The sequence below is a fragment of the Papio anubis genome, chromosome 4 (genome assembly GCF_008728515.1).
Source record: "Papio anubis isolate 15944 chromosome 4, Panubis1.0, whole genome shotgun sequence".
Lineage (NCBI taxonomy): Eukaryota > Metazoa > Chordata > Mammalia > Primates > Cercopithecidae > Papio > Papio anubis.
Window position 1 is genome coordinate 23,538,643 of NC_044979.1, and position 15,145 is coordinate 23,553,787.

The 15,145-nt window shown below is 33.8% G+C and overlaps 2 protein-coding genes across 17 annotated transcripts in view; one reads left to right on the forward strand and one right to left on the reverse strand.

Moving 5' to 3' along the window:
• CYREN (cell cycle regulator of NHEJ) overlaps positions 1 to 15,145 on the forward strand; it is a 163,179-nt gene that overhangs the window by 98,674 nt on the left and 49,360 nt on the right. The gene's annotated exons all lie outside the window — the stretch shown is intronic.
• AGBL3 (ATP/GTP binding protein like 3) overlaps positions 1 to 15,145 on the reverse strand; it is a 148,624-nt gene that overhangs the window by 74,334 nt on the left and 59,145 nt on the right. For 15 of the 16 annotated variants that reach the window (XM_021936293.2, XM_021936288.2, XM_031665902.1 and 12 more), the window contains one exon: positions 2,528 to 2,594. In XM_021936293.2, coding sequence (XP_021791985.2) covers positions 2,528 to 2,594 — 67 coding nt within the window. The remainder of the gene's footprint in view (positions 1 to 2,527; positions 2,595 to 15,145) is intronic. The other variant, XM_021936286.2, reaches the window with a different exon arrangement.

Genomic DNA, 15,145 nt, shown 5'->3' on the forward strand with positions numbered 1-15,145 from the left:
CTGGCAGAAAAACAGACACATAAACCAATTGAATGAAATAGCCCCAAAATAAAACTGTGCATTTGTAGTCAATTGACTTTTGACAGAAGTGCCAAGAACACACAAAGTGAAAAGGACAGTATCTTCGATAAATGCTGTTAGGACAATAAGATATCTACATGCAAAATAATGAAATTAGACTCATCTCACACCATGTACAAAAATCAACTAAAATTGGATTAAAGACTTAAATGTAAGACTTGAAACTATAAAACTACTGAAAAAATATAGGGGAAAAGCTCCATGTCATTGGTCTGGGCAATGATTTTTTGGATATGAACTTGAAAACACAAGCAACAAAAGCAAAAACAGATGCATGAGATTACATCAAACTAAAAAGCTTTTGTACAGCCAATGAAACAATCAACAGAATGATGAGACATCTAATGGGATGGGAGAAAATATCTGCAAACCGTACATCTGATAAGGGGCTAATATCCAAAATGTATCAGGTACTCAATAGTAAGAAAACAAATAGCCTGATTAAAAAATGGGCAAAGGCTCTGAATAGATATTTGTCAAAAGAACAAATACAAATGGCCAACAGGTATATTTAAAAATGCCCTGCATCACTAATCATCAGAGAAATGCAAGTTAAAACCAAATATGGATATTACCTCATGCTTGTTAGAGTGGCTGTTATTAAAAAAAAAAAAAAAGATAATCAGTGTTGGAGATGTGGAGAAAAGGAACCCCCGCACACTATTGGTAAGAATATAAATTAGTACAGCCATTATGGAAAACAGTATGGAAGTTCCTCAAAAAATTAAAAATAGAATTATCATCTAAACTAGCAATCCTACCACTGAGTCTATATCTACAGGAAAGGAAATCAGTATGTCAAAGAGATGTCTGCACTCCCATGGTCATTGCAGCACTATTCACAATAGCCAGTGTATGGAATCAACTTAAGTGTTCATCAACAGATAAATGGATAAAGAAAATGTGGTATGTAGCACGATGAAATATTGTTCAGCCTTTAAAAAGAAGGAAATCTTGTCATTTGGAGTAATATAGATGAACGTGGAGGACATTATATTAAGTGAGATAAGCCAGGCACAGAAAGATCATGATCTCACTTATGTGTGGAGTATTAAAAACAAAAAAATGCTGAGCTCATAGAAGTTGAGAGTAGAATGGTAGTTACCAGGGGCTGCAGGAGTGAAGGGGTGTGGGTTGGGCAGGTGTTGGTCAAAGGATGCAAAATTCCAATTAGATAGGAGGAATAAGCTCAAGAGATCTATTGTTATATCATTGTGACAGTAGTTAATAACAACATATTATACTGAAAATTGCTAAGAATAGATTTTAAGTGTTTTCAGTGTTCTCACCACAAAAATAAGTATGTGAGGTAATGAATATGTTAGCTCAATTTCACCATTCCACAAGGTATACCTATTTCAAAACAATGTGTCATATACAATAAATACATATAATTTTTACTTATTAAAAACAAATGAATTAAAGAAGAATTATGACACAAATTATGTAGAAGTGATACATTTAGTAACACTGTCTCAAGTGATAGTTTGAAAGACAGAAAATCTGCCTAACAGATTGGGTCACTGGAAAAAGGTTTTGAGGTAGACTGTTAACAGTGTGTGTTAGGGATTATATTGCTTGGTTTCCCCTTATATACTCCAGGTTTTCACCATAGGATCTTCCCTGTGTATTCTCTAGCCCAAGCAAATGAGAAACATGTGGAACATAACTGAACTCAACCTGTAGCCTGAATCCAAGACCAGTTGACCCAACCCATGTCTAATAGAGCCAACCTGCAGACCCATGAGTGAGAAAATAAAAGTTTGTTGTAAGCCACTGAGGTTTTGAAGTTGTTATGTACCAAAAAGTAGTTAATATACCTAGTATCTACTTGGCTTGTCCCTCCTTTCCTTTGAATTCTTACTTAAGTATTTATCTTTTACTTTGGTAGCCTCTATCCAAAACTGCAATATCCACCTAAACTCTTTATTCCCCCTCCTGCTTTTTTACTCCTTAGGCACTTATCCCCATGTAACACATCATGTATTTTACTTACCTTCTTTATTTTTTATCTCTCCCTGCCAGAATGTAAGATAACAAAGGGAAAGCTGTTGTCTCATTTTGTTCACTGCTCTATCCCCAGCACTCAGCCAGTGCCTGATAAGTAGTTGGAGCTCAATACATAGTTGAATAATAAATTCATAAATTAAGCAGTCAGGTGATGTATGTTAGGCTACCACCTCTGTCACTAATAAGTTGTATGGCTTTTAAGAAATAATTTCATCTCTATGGATCTTAAGTATCCTCATCTATAAAGCAAGGATGTTAGAATAAGAAACCCTAAGGTTAAATAATTCTATGATTTAAAATATGTACATAGTTGGAAAATAAGTAACAGTAATGATAAAATAATGACATATCTGCAATTTTTTACCTGATTATTAGTCACAATAAGAACAGTACCTACACAGCATATCCACATATAAGCAAAAATATTCAGTCATACCTGAGAAGTTAACTTGAGAAGGTCAGTCAGAGAGTCAATGGATTCTGAACTGTCAGAGCCTCGGCTACTAAAAAAAATAATAATAATTTTGGTTTACACAATGTTTTGGTGGCATCTTAAAATTTCAGCTGTTGCTTTTATTCTCTTATTTGAATGGTTGAAAAGTTCTAATTATAAGAAGTGGCCAGGCGCAGTGGCTCACGTCTGTAATCCCAGCACTTTGGGAGGTCAGGGCAGGTGGATGACCTGAGGTCAGGAGTTCGAGACCAGCTTGACCAACATGGTGAAACCCCGTCTCTACTAAAAATGCAAAAATTAGCTGGGCATGGCGGCACATGCCTGTAATCCCAGCTACTCAGGAGGCTGAGGCAGGAGAATCGCCTGGGCCCACGAGGTTTCAGTGAGCCAAGATTGTGCCATTGCACTCCAACCTGGGCAACAAAAGCGAAACTCCATCTTGGAGCGGGGGTGGCAGAGGGGTGGTGAGGAAGAAGAAGAAGAGGAAGAATGTTTACAAATGTGGTTTAGATGTTTAGTAGTTCCAGACAACTTAGAGGGTTTTTGTTGAATGTGTGGAGAGATATAAAGGTTTGGGAATGTGTTAATGGAATGTAAGCTCCAGAAAAGTAGATTTTTTTTTTTTTCCGTCTGGCTCACTGCTCTATCACCAGAGTGGAAATAGTGCTCGGCATGTAGTAGGCACTCAGTAAGGTTTGTTAATATGTTAATGAATAAATGCGATATCAGGGGAGTTTCCTAGATGTCACGGGTATCAATAGCTCTTAAAATTCATTTATTTTTATATCACTATATCCATTCTACATAAAGCAATGCAGCACCATATGAAACATAGTACCTCAAGAAAAAAGGGTCAAACAAATCTATTTCTAATTATAATCATTTATTGCAATGGTAGGACTTTTTTTTTTTTTTTTTTTTTTTTTTTTTGCTTGAGAGCCAATACAAGAAAGAAAAATTTCTGGGTTATATTTTTCATGTATTATTTTAAAATTAATATAATTTATGTTTTTAGAAAAGTTCTAGGTTTACAGAAAAATTGAGCAGGTAGTACAGAGTTCCCATACACATGCCCCCATTCCCCACATAGCTTCCTAAATTATAGTATGTAGTACATTTGTAAATTAGACATCTGATAGTATGTGGTACATTTGTTACAACTGATTAAACAACACTGATACATTATTAAAAATTATAGTTTACCTTAGGGTTAACTCTTGTGGTATACATTCTATGAGTTTTGACAACTGTATAATGATATATCTCCATCATTACAGTATCATAAATAGTAGTTTAACTGCCCTAAAATTCCTCTGTGCTCCATCTATTCATCCTTCCTTTTCCCAGAACTTCTGGCAACCCAGTGTCATATAGTTGGGATCATATAATATGTGGCCTTTTCAGACTTAACATTTTTCACTTAGCAATATGAATTAAAGCTCTGCCATATATTTTTATGGTTTGATAGCTCACTTAAAAAAATCACTGAATAACATTTCATTGTCTGAACGTATGTTTCTTTATCCATTCACCTACTGAAGGACATTTTGGTTACTTCCAGTTTTTGGCAATCATGAATAAAGCTGCTATATGAATGCAATCGCTAGATCAAGTGTTGAGTTCTTGTTGCTCCTCATCCTCACTGGCATTTGGTATTGTCAGTGCTTTGGATTTTAGCCATTATAATAGATGTGTCATGATATTTCACTGTTGTTTTAATCTGCAATTTCCTAATGAAAATGATGTCAAGCATCTTTTATTTTTATTTTTTTCACGTGTCAAGCATCTTTAGACTTACTAATTTTTTTCTTTCATGGATCATGATTTTGTCATATCTAAACAGTCATTACCAAATTCAAGAGAATTTAGATTTCCTCCTATGTTATCTCCTAGGAGTTTTATAGTTTTGTATTTTACACCTAGGTCTATAATTCATTGGAGTTAATTTGTGTGAAAGGTGTAAAGTTGCTTCTAGTTCACACTTTTTGCCTGTGGATGTCCGGTTGTTCCAGTAACATTTGTTGAAAAGACTTATTTCTCCATTTAACTAGGGATTTTTGTTGCTCTTTTTTCAAACACCATTGACTATATTTGTCAGCGGTGACAAATATGTTGGATATATTTCTGGGTTCTCTGTTTTGTTTTATTGATCCATTTGTCTGTTCTTTGGTACTGTACTGTTTTAATTATGTAGCTTTATAGTAAGTCTTCAAGTCAAGTAGTGTAGGTCCTTAGATTTTGTCCTTCTTTGTTAGCTATTTCAGGTCTTTTGCACACCCATACAAATTTTAGAATTAGTTTGTCTGTAGCCACAAAATAACTTTCTGGGATTTTGACTGGAATTACATCGAGTCAAAAATCATGCCAGGAGGAACTGACATCTTAACAATATTGTCTTCCTGTCTATGAACACAAACTCTCTCTCCATTTATTTAGATCCTCTTTGATTTCTTTCCTCAGAGTTTGTAATTTTCCTCATATATATCTTACACATATTTTGTTAGCTTTACTCCAAGTATTTTAATTTTTTGTGCCAGTGTAGATGGTATTTTGTTTTAATTTTAAATTCCAATTGTTCGTGGCTGGTATATTGAAAGGCAATTGTATATTAACCTTGTATATTTAAATCTTTCTATAATTGTTAGTTTCAGGGTTTTAAAAAATTATTTGATATTTTCTACATCGATAATCATGTCCAGTGTGAACAAAGATAAATATTTTAACTAAATTAAATTTAAAATACAACTTATCAATATTTGTAGAATGGTGCACAAGCAGTGCTTAGAGGGAAATTTATAGCATTGAATGCATATATCAGAAAAGAAGAAAGCTTTAAAATGAACAACCCAAGTGTCCACATTAGGAAATCAGAAAAAGGAGAAATAGAGATGTAATGCAAGCAGAAAAAAAGAAATAATTTAAAAATCAGAGAAACTGAAAACAGGGAATCAATAATCAATGAAAACAATGCTGCTGTTTTGAAAAGATCAATAAAATAGATAAATCCCTAGCCAGGTTAACCAAGAAAAAAGAAAGGACACAATCTGGTAACATCAGAAATAAAAGAGGGGTCATCACTACTGATGCTATTGAAATTAAAGAGAAAAAGAAGGAGTACTAACAACTGTGTCCTCACAAATTTTATAGCTTAGATGAAATAGACCAGCTTCTTGAAAGACACAGTCTACCATAACTCACACTGGGAGATATATAGATCTAATAGATAGATATATAGATCTACTAGATCTATATCAATTAAAGAAATCGAATTGATAATTAGTGACCCTGCAAAACAAAGCACAAGTCCCAGATGGTGTATTGTGGATTCTACCAAACATTTAAGGAAAAAATAATACTAGTTTTCTAAAATCTGTTCCAGAAAATAGAAACAGAGAGAACACTTACTTTTTCTAAAAGGCTAGCATTATCCTAATACCAAAAGCAGACAAAGATACTGTCAGAAAGAAAAACTACACCAATATGTCTTAGGAACACAGGTGCAAAAATCTTTGAGAAAATATTAGCAAACTGAGTCCAACAAGGAATAAAAAGAATTATAAACCATGACCAAGTAGGATTTATTCCAGGTATGCCAGGCTGTTTAAACATTCAAAAATCAGTTGATGTAATCCATCACTTTAACAGGCTAAAGCAGAAAAAAAAATGTTATCAATAGGTGGAGAAAAAGCATTTGACAAAACCCAACACATATGCATGACAAAAACTCTCAGCTAACAAAGTAGAGGGAACCTTGTTCAACTTGGTATCTACAGAAACCTTATAGCTAACATCATACATAATGGTGAGAAACTAGATGCTTTCCTGCTTTGACTGAGGACAGGACAAGGATGTCTTCTCATAGCTCTTCCACTCAGTATCATACTGGAAGTTCTAGCTAATACAGTAAGACAAGTGCTATAATATGGTTTAGCCCTTATGCTTTGTCCCCACTCAAACTCATGTTGAAATTTGATTCCTAATGTGCCAGTGTTGGGACGTGGGGCCTAGTGGGAGATGTTTGGGTCATGGGGGTGGGTCCCTTATGAATGACCTGGTTCTCACTCTTGTGAAACTGGATTAGTTGTTGTGGTGATGGATTCGTTCCCACAAGAGTGGGTTATTATAAAGCAAAGATGCGCCTTGGGTTTTTGCCTCTTCGCCTGTGTGCACTTCCCCTTTGACCTTCTCTGCCATGTTATGATGCAGCATGAAAAGCCCTCACCAGAAACTGAGCAGGTGCTACCATCGTGCTTGTACTTCCTTACCTGCAAAACCGTGAGCTAAAGAAACCTCTTTTCTTTATAAATTACCCAGTTTTAGGTATTCTGTTGTAGCAACATTAAACAGAGTAAGACAATAAGAGAAGCAAATAAGAAGCTATACAGATTGATAAATAAGAAAACTCTCTGGGTTGTATTTTGGATATAAACAAGCAAACATACAAATATATGTGTGCATGCGTATTTTTATAACACAGTAATATGTAAACACACATATTTATGTTTTTAAGCATATTTTAATTATCTACCATTAAATATTTTCCTTTTTTGGCTAAGAAACTACATAACTAGTTTACTATATTTACCATAGTATCTGAATGAATGTGCATTAGAAAATATTTTTTCATTAAACAAGATACCTTTTAAAGTTGCGTTATCTTTTTTATATTAATTATAAAATATTGCTTGTACTAGTGGCACTATTGTATTCTCTATAAGGAAATGTTTTCCATTGCAAATCAGAAAATGTATCAATGCTTTTAAATCAAAGAAACTTCTACATTTCCTTATTTTGAAACACAATACTCCTTTTTAAGCAGCAGCTATCAAAGGAATTTAAGTTTCATTTGGAAAATTTCTCCTCTGCACTCACAATTTAAGTTCCAATGGATTTTATTTTACTTTGCTTCTCAGACACAGCTACAAAGTACTTATAAAATGGCCCTCCAGGTAAATTTACTTATCTTTATTTCTGCGTTAGATCCAGCTTAAAGAGAGCCAAAGGCAATAGGACATGCTGAGGTTAATTCACTGTAGGCCTTAAACTCCTCATTTGTAATATGGAAACTCCTAAAAATTATATAGAAGGCTGCCACATATGGTTAGAAAGTTAAGGGTTTCTCAATACTGACTTGATGTGTTTCACTTATGCCATCATAGAAGGTAACCAAGTTTATGAAAAAATAAAAGTAAACAAATTTTTAAATAATAATTAATATATCATAACTGTTGTTCATATCAGCCTTGATTTTATGACACAGTAGGCATCCATACTGAAAGGTCTATGTTTTAAATTGCTTTATAATAGTATTTTCTATTTAATATATACTTCCAAAAATCAAAGACATTGACTGGCAGGCTGTATTTTAAATGTCTATTTCCTATTTGTTAGAAATGTTTTTATTTTCTTAAGATGGATTGTTAAATTGACAGTATCCATTAGAATCTTACAATTTTTTAGGCCTCAGGAATAATTTAACAAATCTTTCTCACAAATAGGAATTATTTAGTTAAGTCCCATAGCAGACGGTCCTCCAGCTTTGGCTGAATCCTTTCTGTTTTTGTTTTGTTTTGTTTCATTTTGTTTTTTGAGACATAGTTTTGCTCTTGTTGCCCAGGCTGGAGTGCAATGGCACGATCTCGGCTCACCACAACCTCCGCCTCCTGGGTTCAAACGATTCTCCTGCCTCAGCCTCCCAAGTAGCCGGGATTACAGACATGCGCCACCATGCCTGGCTAATTTTGTATTTTTAGTAGAGATGGGGTTTATCCATGTTAGTCAGGCTGGTCTCAAACTGCCGACCTCAGGTGATCTGCTGCCTCGGCCTCCCAAAGTGCTGGGATTACAGGCGTGAACCACCATGCCCGGCCTGGCTGAATCCTTTCTATAAGGTACTAACTACTTTCCACTAACCCTTGTCAGACTCATTATTAGGGAGTTCTTCCTTTTATTGTCCTGAAAGTCAGCTTCACCCATTTTTCACCCATCACTACTGGTGTGGCCTTGCTTTCTTAAGCATAGAATGAAGCTATGCCTTCTACATGTTTCTGCATGCGAAGTTCTTAAAATATTTGGACGCTTTCATTTGAAATTGGTTTATATCTCTGGAAAAAGTAGATGGTGATTATTATGTTCCTTTTTAAAAAGGGCAATATACATAAGTAGCACATTTGTAATATTTCTGCACATGTAAGGATGAAGCTTTCTTCAATGTGTATCAGATGTTACAAAGTTTCCAAAATAACCAACATGGAATGATTCTGCAACCTCAAAAAACAGACTCCAGACTCCTGAAGAATATTGATTGGTCCTAGGAAATCAAGTTTTTGTCCCAATTTACCATAAATTCCTGAATTTCTTATAAGGTATTCTAGATAGATAACACATGATATATATTATTTATATAGTATTTTACAGCACAAAGTTATAGAGGATTTACTTACACATTATCTTATTTGATCTCACTTCTATCTCTTATCCTAATTTAGAACCACATTTAAAAGTAAATCGTTTTCAAATACCGCATGTTCTCTCTTACAAGTGGGAGCCAAACAAAGGGTAGACATGGACATAAAGATGGAAACAACAGGCATTGGGGACTCCAAGAGTCAGGAGGAAGGTAGAGGAGAAGGGTTGAAAAACCATCTGTTGGGCATTATATTCACAATTTGGGTGACGGGTTCAATGGGTGCCCAAACCCCAGCATTATGCAATAAATCCATGTAACAAGCCCACACATATACCCCCCTGAATCTATGAAAAAAATACTATTTGGAAAAAGTAGGTTATTTTCAAATGTTCCATCAATAGAGGACAGACTGAGTAAATTATGATATACCCACACTGTAGAGTACTACACAGAAATAAGGAAAACCCCTATGTACTGAAAAATCTACAGTGACTTCCAGAGTATTGTAAGTGAAAAGAGCAAGATATGGAACAACACTGATGGTATACTACCTTTCGTATAAGGTACAGGACATGAAAATATGTGGTTATTCACTCATATTTTCAAAGTAAAACAAAGAATAAGTAAAAAAAATAATGAAAATAGTTACCCATGGAACAAGGAAGGAAACAGGGTAGAGAGAGGGAGATGGGGTAGAATCAACACTTTTTTGAATGTTCCCTGTTATATAGTTGTGATGTTCTTATGTAAACATGTTATATAATTTAAAAACAAAAAAATTAATAAAAGTTATTCCTAAAAATTAATATAATAAAAAACAAAGACACTTAACTGTCAGACTGCTGGCATAGCCACACAGAGAAAATAATCTCTCCCCTTTTAAAAACTACTTTATACGAAGCTTAAAAAGAATTACAAAGAAATGTTAAACTGCATTCAATAGTGATTTTATTGGTGGCATTATTATGGGTATATGATAGGAAAAGGAAGAAGTAGGTAAATATTTACCCTAAAGTAATTAGGAATGAAGATTTTTCAGTATACGAGAAAAGAGAAGTATAAAAAATAAGGAAGAATAAGTTCTATAATCTTAAATTTGAGCTAGAAATATAATTATGAACTGAAGATTTTTTCTTATGAAAATACATATTTCCCAACTCAATCCCCTGGAAAAAAAAACTAGAAGCAATAATAACTATCATCTAGGCTATGTTATCTAAATATCCCTTTTCACTGAAAAGAACCAGGACTTCTGAGAGAAATGGTAGATTCCAGTTCTGGTGCAGGAAATATACAAGATGAGCCTGGGAAATCCTATCATGGCTGAAAGTTACTGAAGACTACGAGAGTCATGTCAAAAAACACAGGCCAACTTAATCGGTCTTGTATTGTCAAGGTTGGGGAAAATTTGAGCATTCAAATAATAATGACTGAAATTGATTAGAGTACATCAAATATTATATAAACAAACTCATGAGCTCAAAATGATACTCTGCATCTGGAAACAAACAGTCACCAGGGAAAGTTGCAGGGGCACTAACTCAAGACTGAAAAATGTGTAAATATAAGGGAAGAATCATACATTTGTTTTACCTTTCCTGTAAGTACTGTACTCACCTATAAGTGGGAACTTATAAAATTAGTACATTCTTTCTTCCAACTATATTCCCCTGGTACTGAATTTTCCAGTTATTATTCATTACCTTTTATTATACTGCTTTTGTGTCATCTCACTTCTCTGTGGGTAGTGACAGCATAAGAAATAATTTGAAGAGAAGAAAAGAAAAAAAAATACTATAAGACTAATAGAAAACAACAAAATGGCAATAGTAAGTCTTCTATCAATAATGACCTTAAATATAAATGGACTAAACTCGATCAAAGGACATAGAATGGCTGAATAGATTAAAAAAAGAGGATCCAACTACAATCTATCTACAAGATACTCCCTTTAGATTTAAGGACATACATAGGCTGAATTAAGGGATGGGAAAATATTCCATGCTAAAATGGCAACTAAAAGAGAGCAAGAATAGTTATAGTTATATCAGATAAAGTAGACTTTAAGTAAAAAACTGTCATGAGAGACAAGGATATTATATAATGATAAAAGGGTCAATCCACTAGGAAGAGATAACAAATAAAAGAATCAATACACTATGAAGATATAACAATCACAAATATATATGCAGCCAACATCAGAGCACCTAAATATATAAAACAAACATTGATAGAACTGAAGAGAGAAACGGCAATACAATGATAGCAGGAGACTTCAATACCTCATTTCAATAATAGAATATTGACATAGATGATCAATAAGGAAACAGAGGGCTCGAACAACATTATAGACCAAATGGATCTAACAGACATATACAGAACATTGTACCCAACAGCAGCAGGCTACATAGTCTTTTCAAGCACATCTGGAACTTTCTCTAGGATAGATCACATGTTAGGCCACAAAACAAGCCTTAACAATTTTAACAAGTATTATTACTGACCATAATGGGGTGAAACTAGATAAATAGCAGAAGGAAAACTGGAATATTCACATTTACAAGTATAAAGAAATTAAACAGCACAATCTTGAACAATCATTGGGTCAAAGTAGAAATAAAAAAGGAAATTAAGAACAATTTGAGACAAAAATGAAAACATAATATACCAGAATTAATGGAATATAGCAAAAGCAGTACGAAGAGGGAAATTTATTGTGATAAATGTTTATGTTTAAAAAAGAATAAAGATTCTCAAATAAATGACCTAACTTTATACCTCGAGGAGATAGAAAAGAACAAACTAAGCCTAAAATTAGCAGAAGAAAGGAAAAACAAAGATTAAAGCAGAAATAAAATAGAAAATAGAAAAACAATAGAAAAAAATCAGTGAAACTAAGAATTAGTTTTTTGAAAAGCCAAAATTGACAAACTCTTAGCTAAACTAATTATGAAAAATGGAGAAGACTCAAATAAAATAAAAAATGAAAGAGGAAACTTTATAGCTGATACTACAGAAATAAAAAGAATCATAAGAGACTATTATGAACAGTTGTATAGCAACAATCTAAATAATCTGCATGAAATAGATAAACTCCTAGAAACATACAAATTACCAAGACTAAATTTTGGATAAATAGAAAGTTTGAACAGGCCTATAACTATTATGGAGATTTAATGAGTAATTGAAAATCTCCCAACAAAGAAAGCCCAGGATTAGATGGCTTCACTGGTGAATTCTATGCAACGTTTAAAGAATAATTAATGCCAATCATTCTCAAACTCAAATAGAAGAGGAGCGAACTTTCAATTCATTTTAGGAGACTCACATTAACCTGATACCAAAGATCTAGACAAAGATACCACAAGAAAAGGAAGCCACAGGCTAATATCCTTCATGAACATAGGTACAAAAATTCTCAAGAAAATACTAGAAAACTAAATGTAAAAACACATTAAAAAGATTGTCCACCATGACTAGGTGGGATTTATCCCTGGGATGCAAGGATGGTTCAATATATGCAAATCAATTAATATATGAAAAGCCCACAGCTAATAACATACTTAATGGTAAAAAACTGAAGGCTTTTACCCTAAGATCAGGAACAAGGCAAGGATGCTCACCTTGCCACTTCTATTCAACATAATACTGGAAGTCCAAGCCAGAGCAATTAGGCAAAAGAACAAATGAAAAGGCATGTAAACTGGAAATGAAGGAGTAAAATTGTCCCTGTTTCTAGAGGACATAATCTTATATATGTATATAGAAAACCCTATGGACTCCATTAAAAAAAAAACTGCGAGAACTAATAAATAAACTCACAAAGTTACAGGTTACAAAATCTGCATACAAAAATCCATTGTGTTTCTATATACTAATAATGAGCTATCTGAAAAGGTGATTGGGAAAATATCCCATTTACAATAGCACCAGAAAGAATAAAATAGGAATAAACCTAACTAAGACTTGTATAATGAAAACTATAAAACATTGATAAAAGACATTAAAGAAGACTGAAATAAATGGAAAGACATCCCCTGTTGGTGGATCAGAAGACTTAATATTGTTAATATTGTTAAAATGCCCATACTACTCAAAGTGATCTACACATTCAATACAAACACTATAAAAATCCCAATGGCACCTTTTACAAAAAATAGGAAAAACAGTTCTGTGATTCATATGGAATCACCAAAGGCCATGAATAGCCAAATCAAATCAATCCTGAGAAAAAAAACAAAGCTGGAGTCATCACTTTCTCTGATTTCAAATTAATATTACAAAGCTACAGTAATCAAATGAGTATGACACTGACAAAGAGAGAGCGACATCTATACTTACAGGATAGAATACAGGGCCCCAAAATAAGTCCACACATATATGACCAAATAATCTTCAATAAGGGTGCTAAGGATACACAATGGGAAAAGAATACTATCTTCAACAAATAATGCTGGGAAACTGGATATCCACATGCAAAATAATAAAATTGGATACTGTACCAAAAAAAATCAACTCAAAATGGGCTAAACACTTAAACATAAGACCTGAAACTACAAAACTTCCAGAAACGTAGGGGAAAAGCTCCATGGCACTGATCTCTGCAAAGATTTCATAGATACAACACCACAAGCATAAGCAACAAACCCAAAAATAAACACATGGACTACATCAAACTAAAAAGCTTCTGTACAACCAAGGGAACAATAGAGTGAAAAAACGGCCTACAGAATGGGAAAAAATATGCGCAAACTATACATCTGATAAGGGGTAGTCTCCAAAATATATAAGGAATTCCTTCAACTTAATAGCAAAAACCCCTATAACCCGATTTGGTTATAAAATGGGCTAAGTACTTGAATAGATATTTCTACAGTAAGACACACTGGTCAACAGGTATGTGACAAAGTGCTCAACATCGTTTATCAGGGAAATGCAAATTAAAATACAATGAGATATCACCTCTTGCCTGTCAGGATGGCTGTCATCAAAAAAATCAAAAGACAAGTGTTAGGGAGCATGTGGAGAAATTGAAACCCTTGTACACTGTGGTGGGAATACAAAACTGTGCAGCTGCTACTGAGAACAGCACAGAGGTTCCTCAGAAAGTCTAAAAATAGAACTGCCATATGATCCAGCAGTCTTCTGGGTATTTATCCAAAAGAACTGAAATCTAGACATTAGCACTCCCGTTTTTATTGTAGCACTATTCACAACAGCCAATATGTAGAAACAACCTAAATGTCTTTTGACAAATGACTGGATAAAGAAAATATGGAATATCCGTACAGTGGCTTCCTATTCAGCTTTAAAAAAGAAGGAAATTCTGCAATATGTTAACAACATGGATAAACAGCGAGGACATTACAGTAAGTGAAATAAGCCAATCACAGAAAGACAAATACTGCATGATTTCACTTTTATGAAGTATCTAAAATGTCAAATTCATAAAATAAAAGTGAAATGGTGGTTTCTAGAGGGTTGTAGGGGAATGGGACTTTCTAATTAAAGGGCAAAATATTTCAGTTAAGCAAGATGAATAAACTCTAGAGATCTGCTCTACAATATTGTATCAAAAATAATAAAATATTGTACAGTAAATAATTTAAGATGGTAAATTTCATACTAAGTGTTCTTACCACAATAAAATAAAAAATGAAGAGGTAACATCGACTCCAATGCTGGAAGAAGAAAAGCCACGAAACATATTCTTATCATACTGTCTAGCAACCATGCTCCTTGATATCTACTCAAAGAAGTCAAAGACTTATGTCTACACAAAAACCTGCACATGGATGTATATAGCAACTTTATTTATAATTGGCAAAACTTGGAGGCAACCAAGATGTCCTTCAGTAGGTAAACTGATATATGAACTGTGTTCATTAAGACAATGGAATATTACTGAGTGCTAAAAATAAATGAGCTCTTAAGCCATGAAAAGAGATAGAAGAAACTTAAATGCGTATTACTAAGTGAAAGAAGCCAGTGTGAAAAGGCCACATACTGTGTGCTCCTACCTATATGCCATTCTGGAAAAGGCAAAACTATGGAGACAGTTTAAAATATCTGTGGTTTCCAGGGATTAGTAGGGAGAGACAGTTGAATAGGTGGGTTCTTAGGGTGAATCCATACAGTGAAAATACTCTGTATCATACTATAATAGTGAATACATATATTATACATTTGTC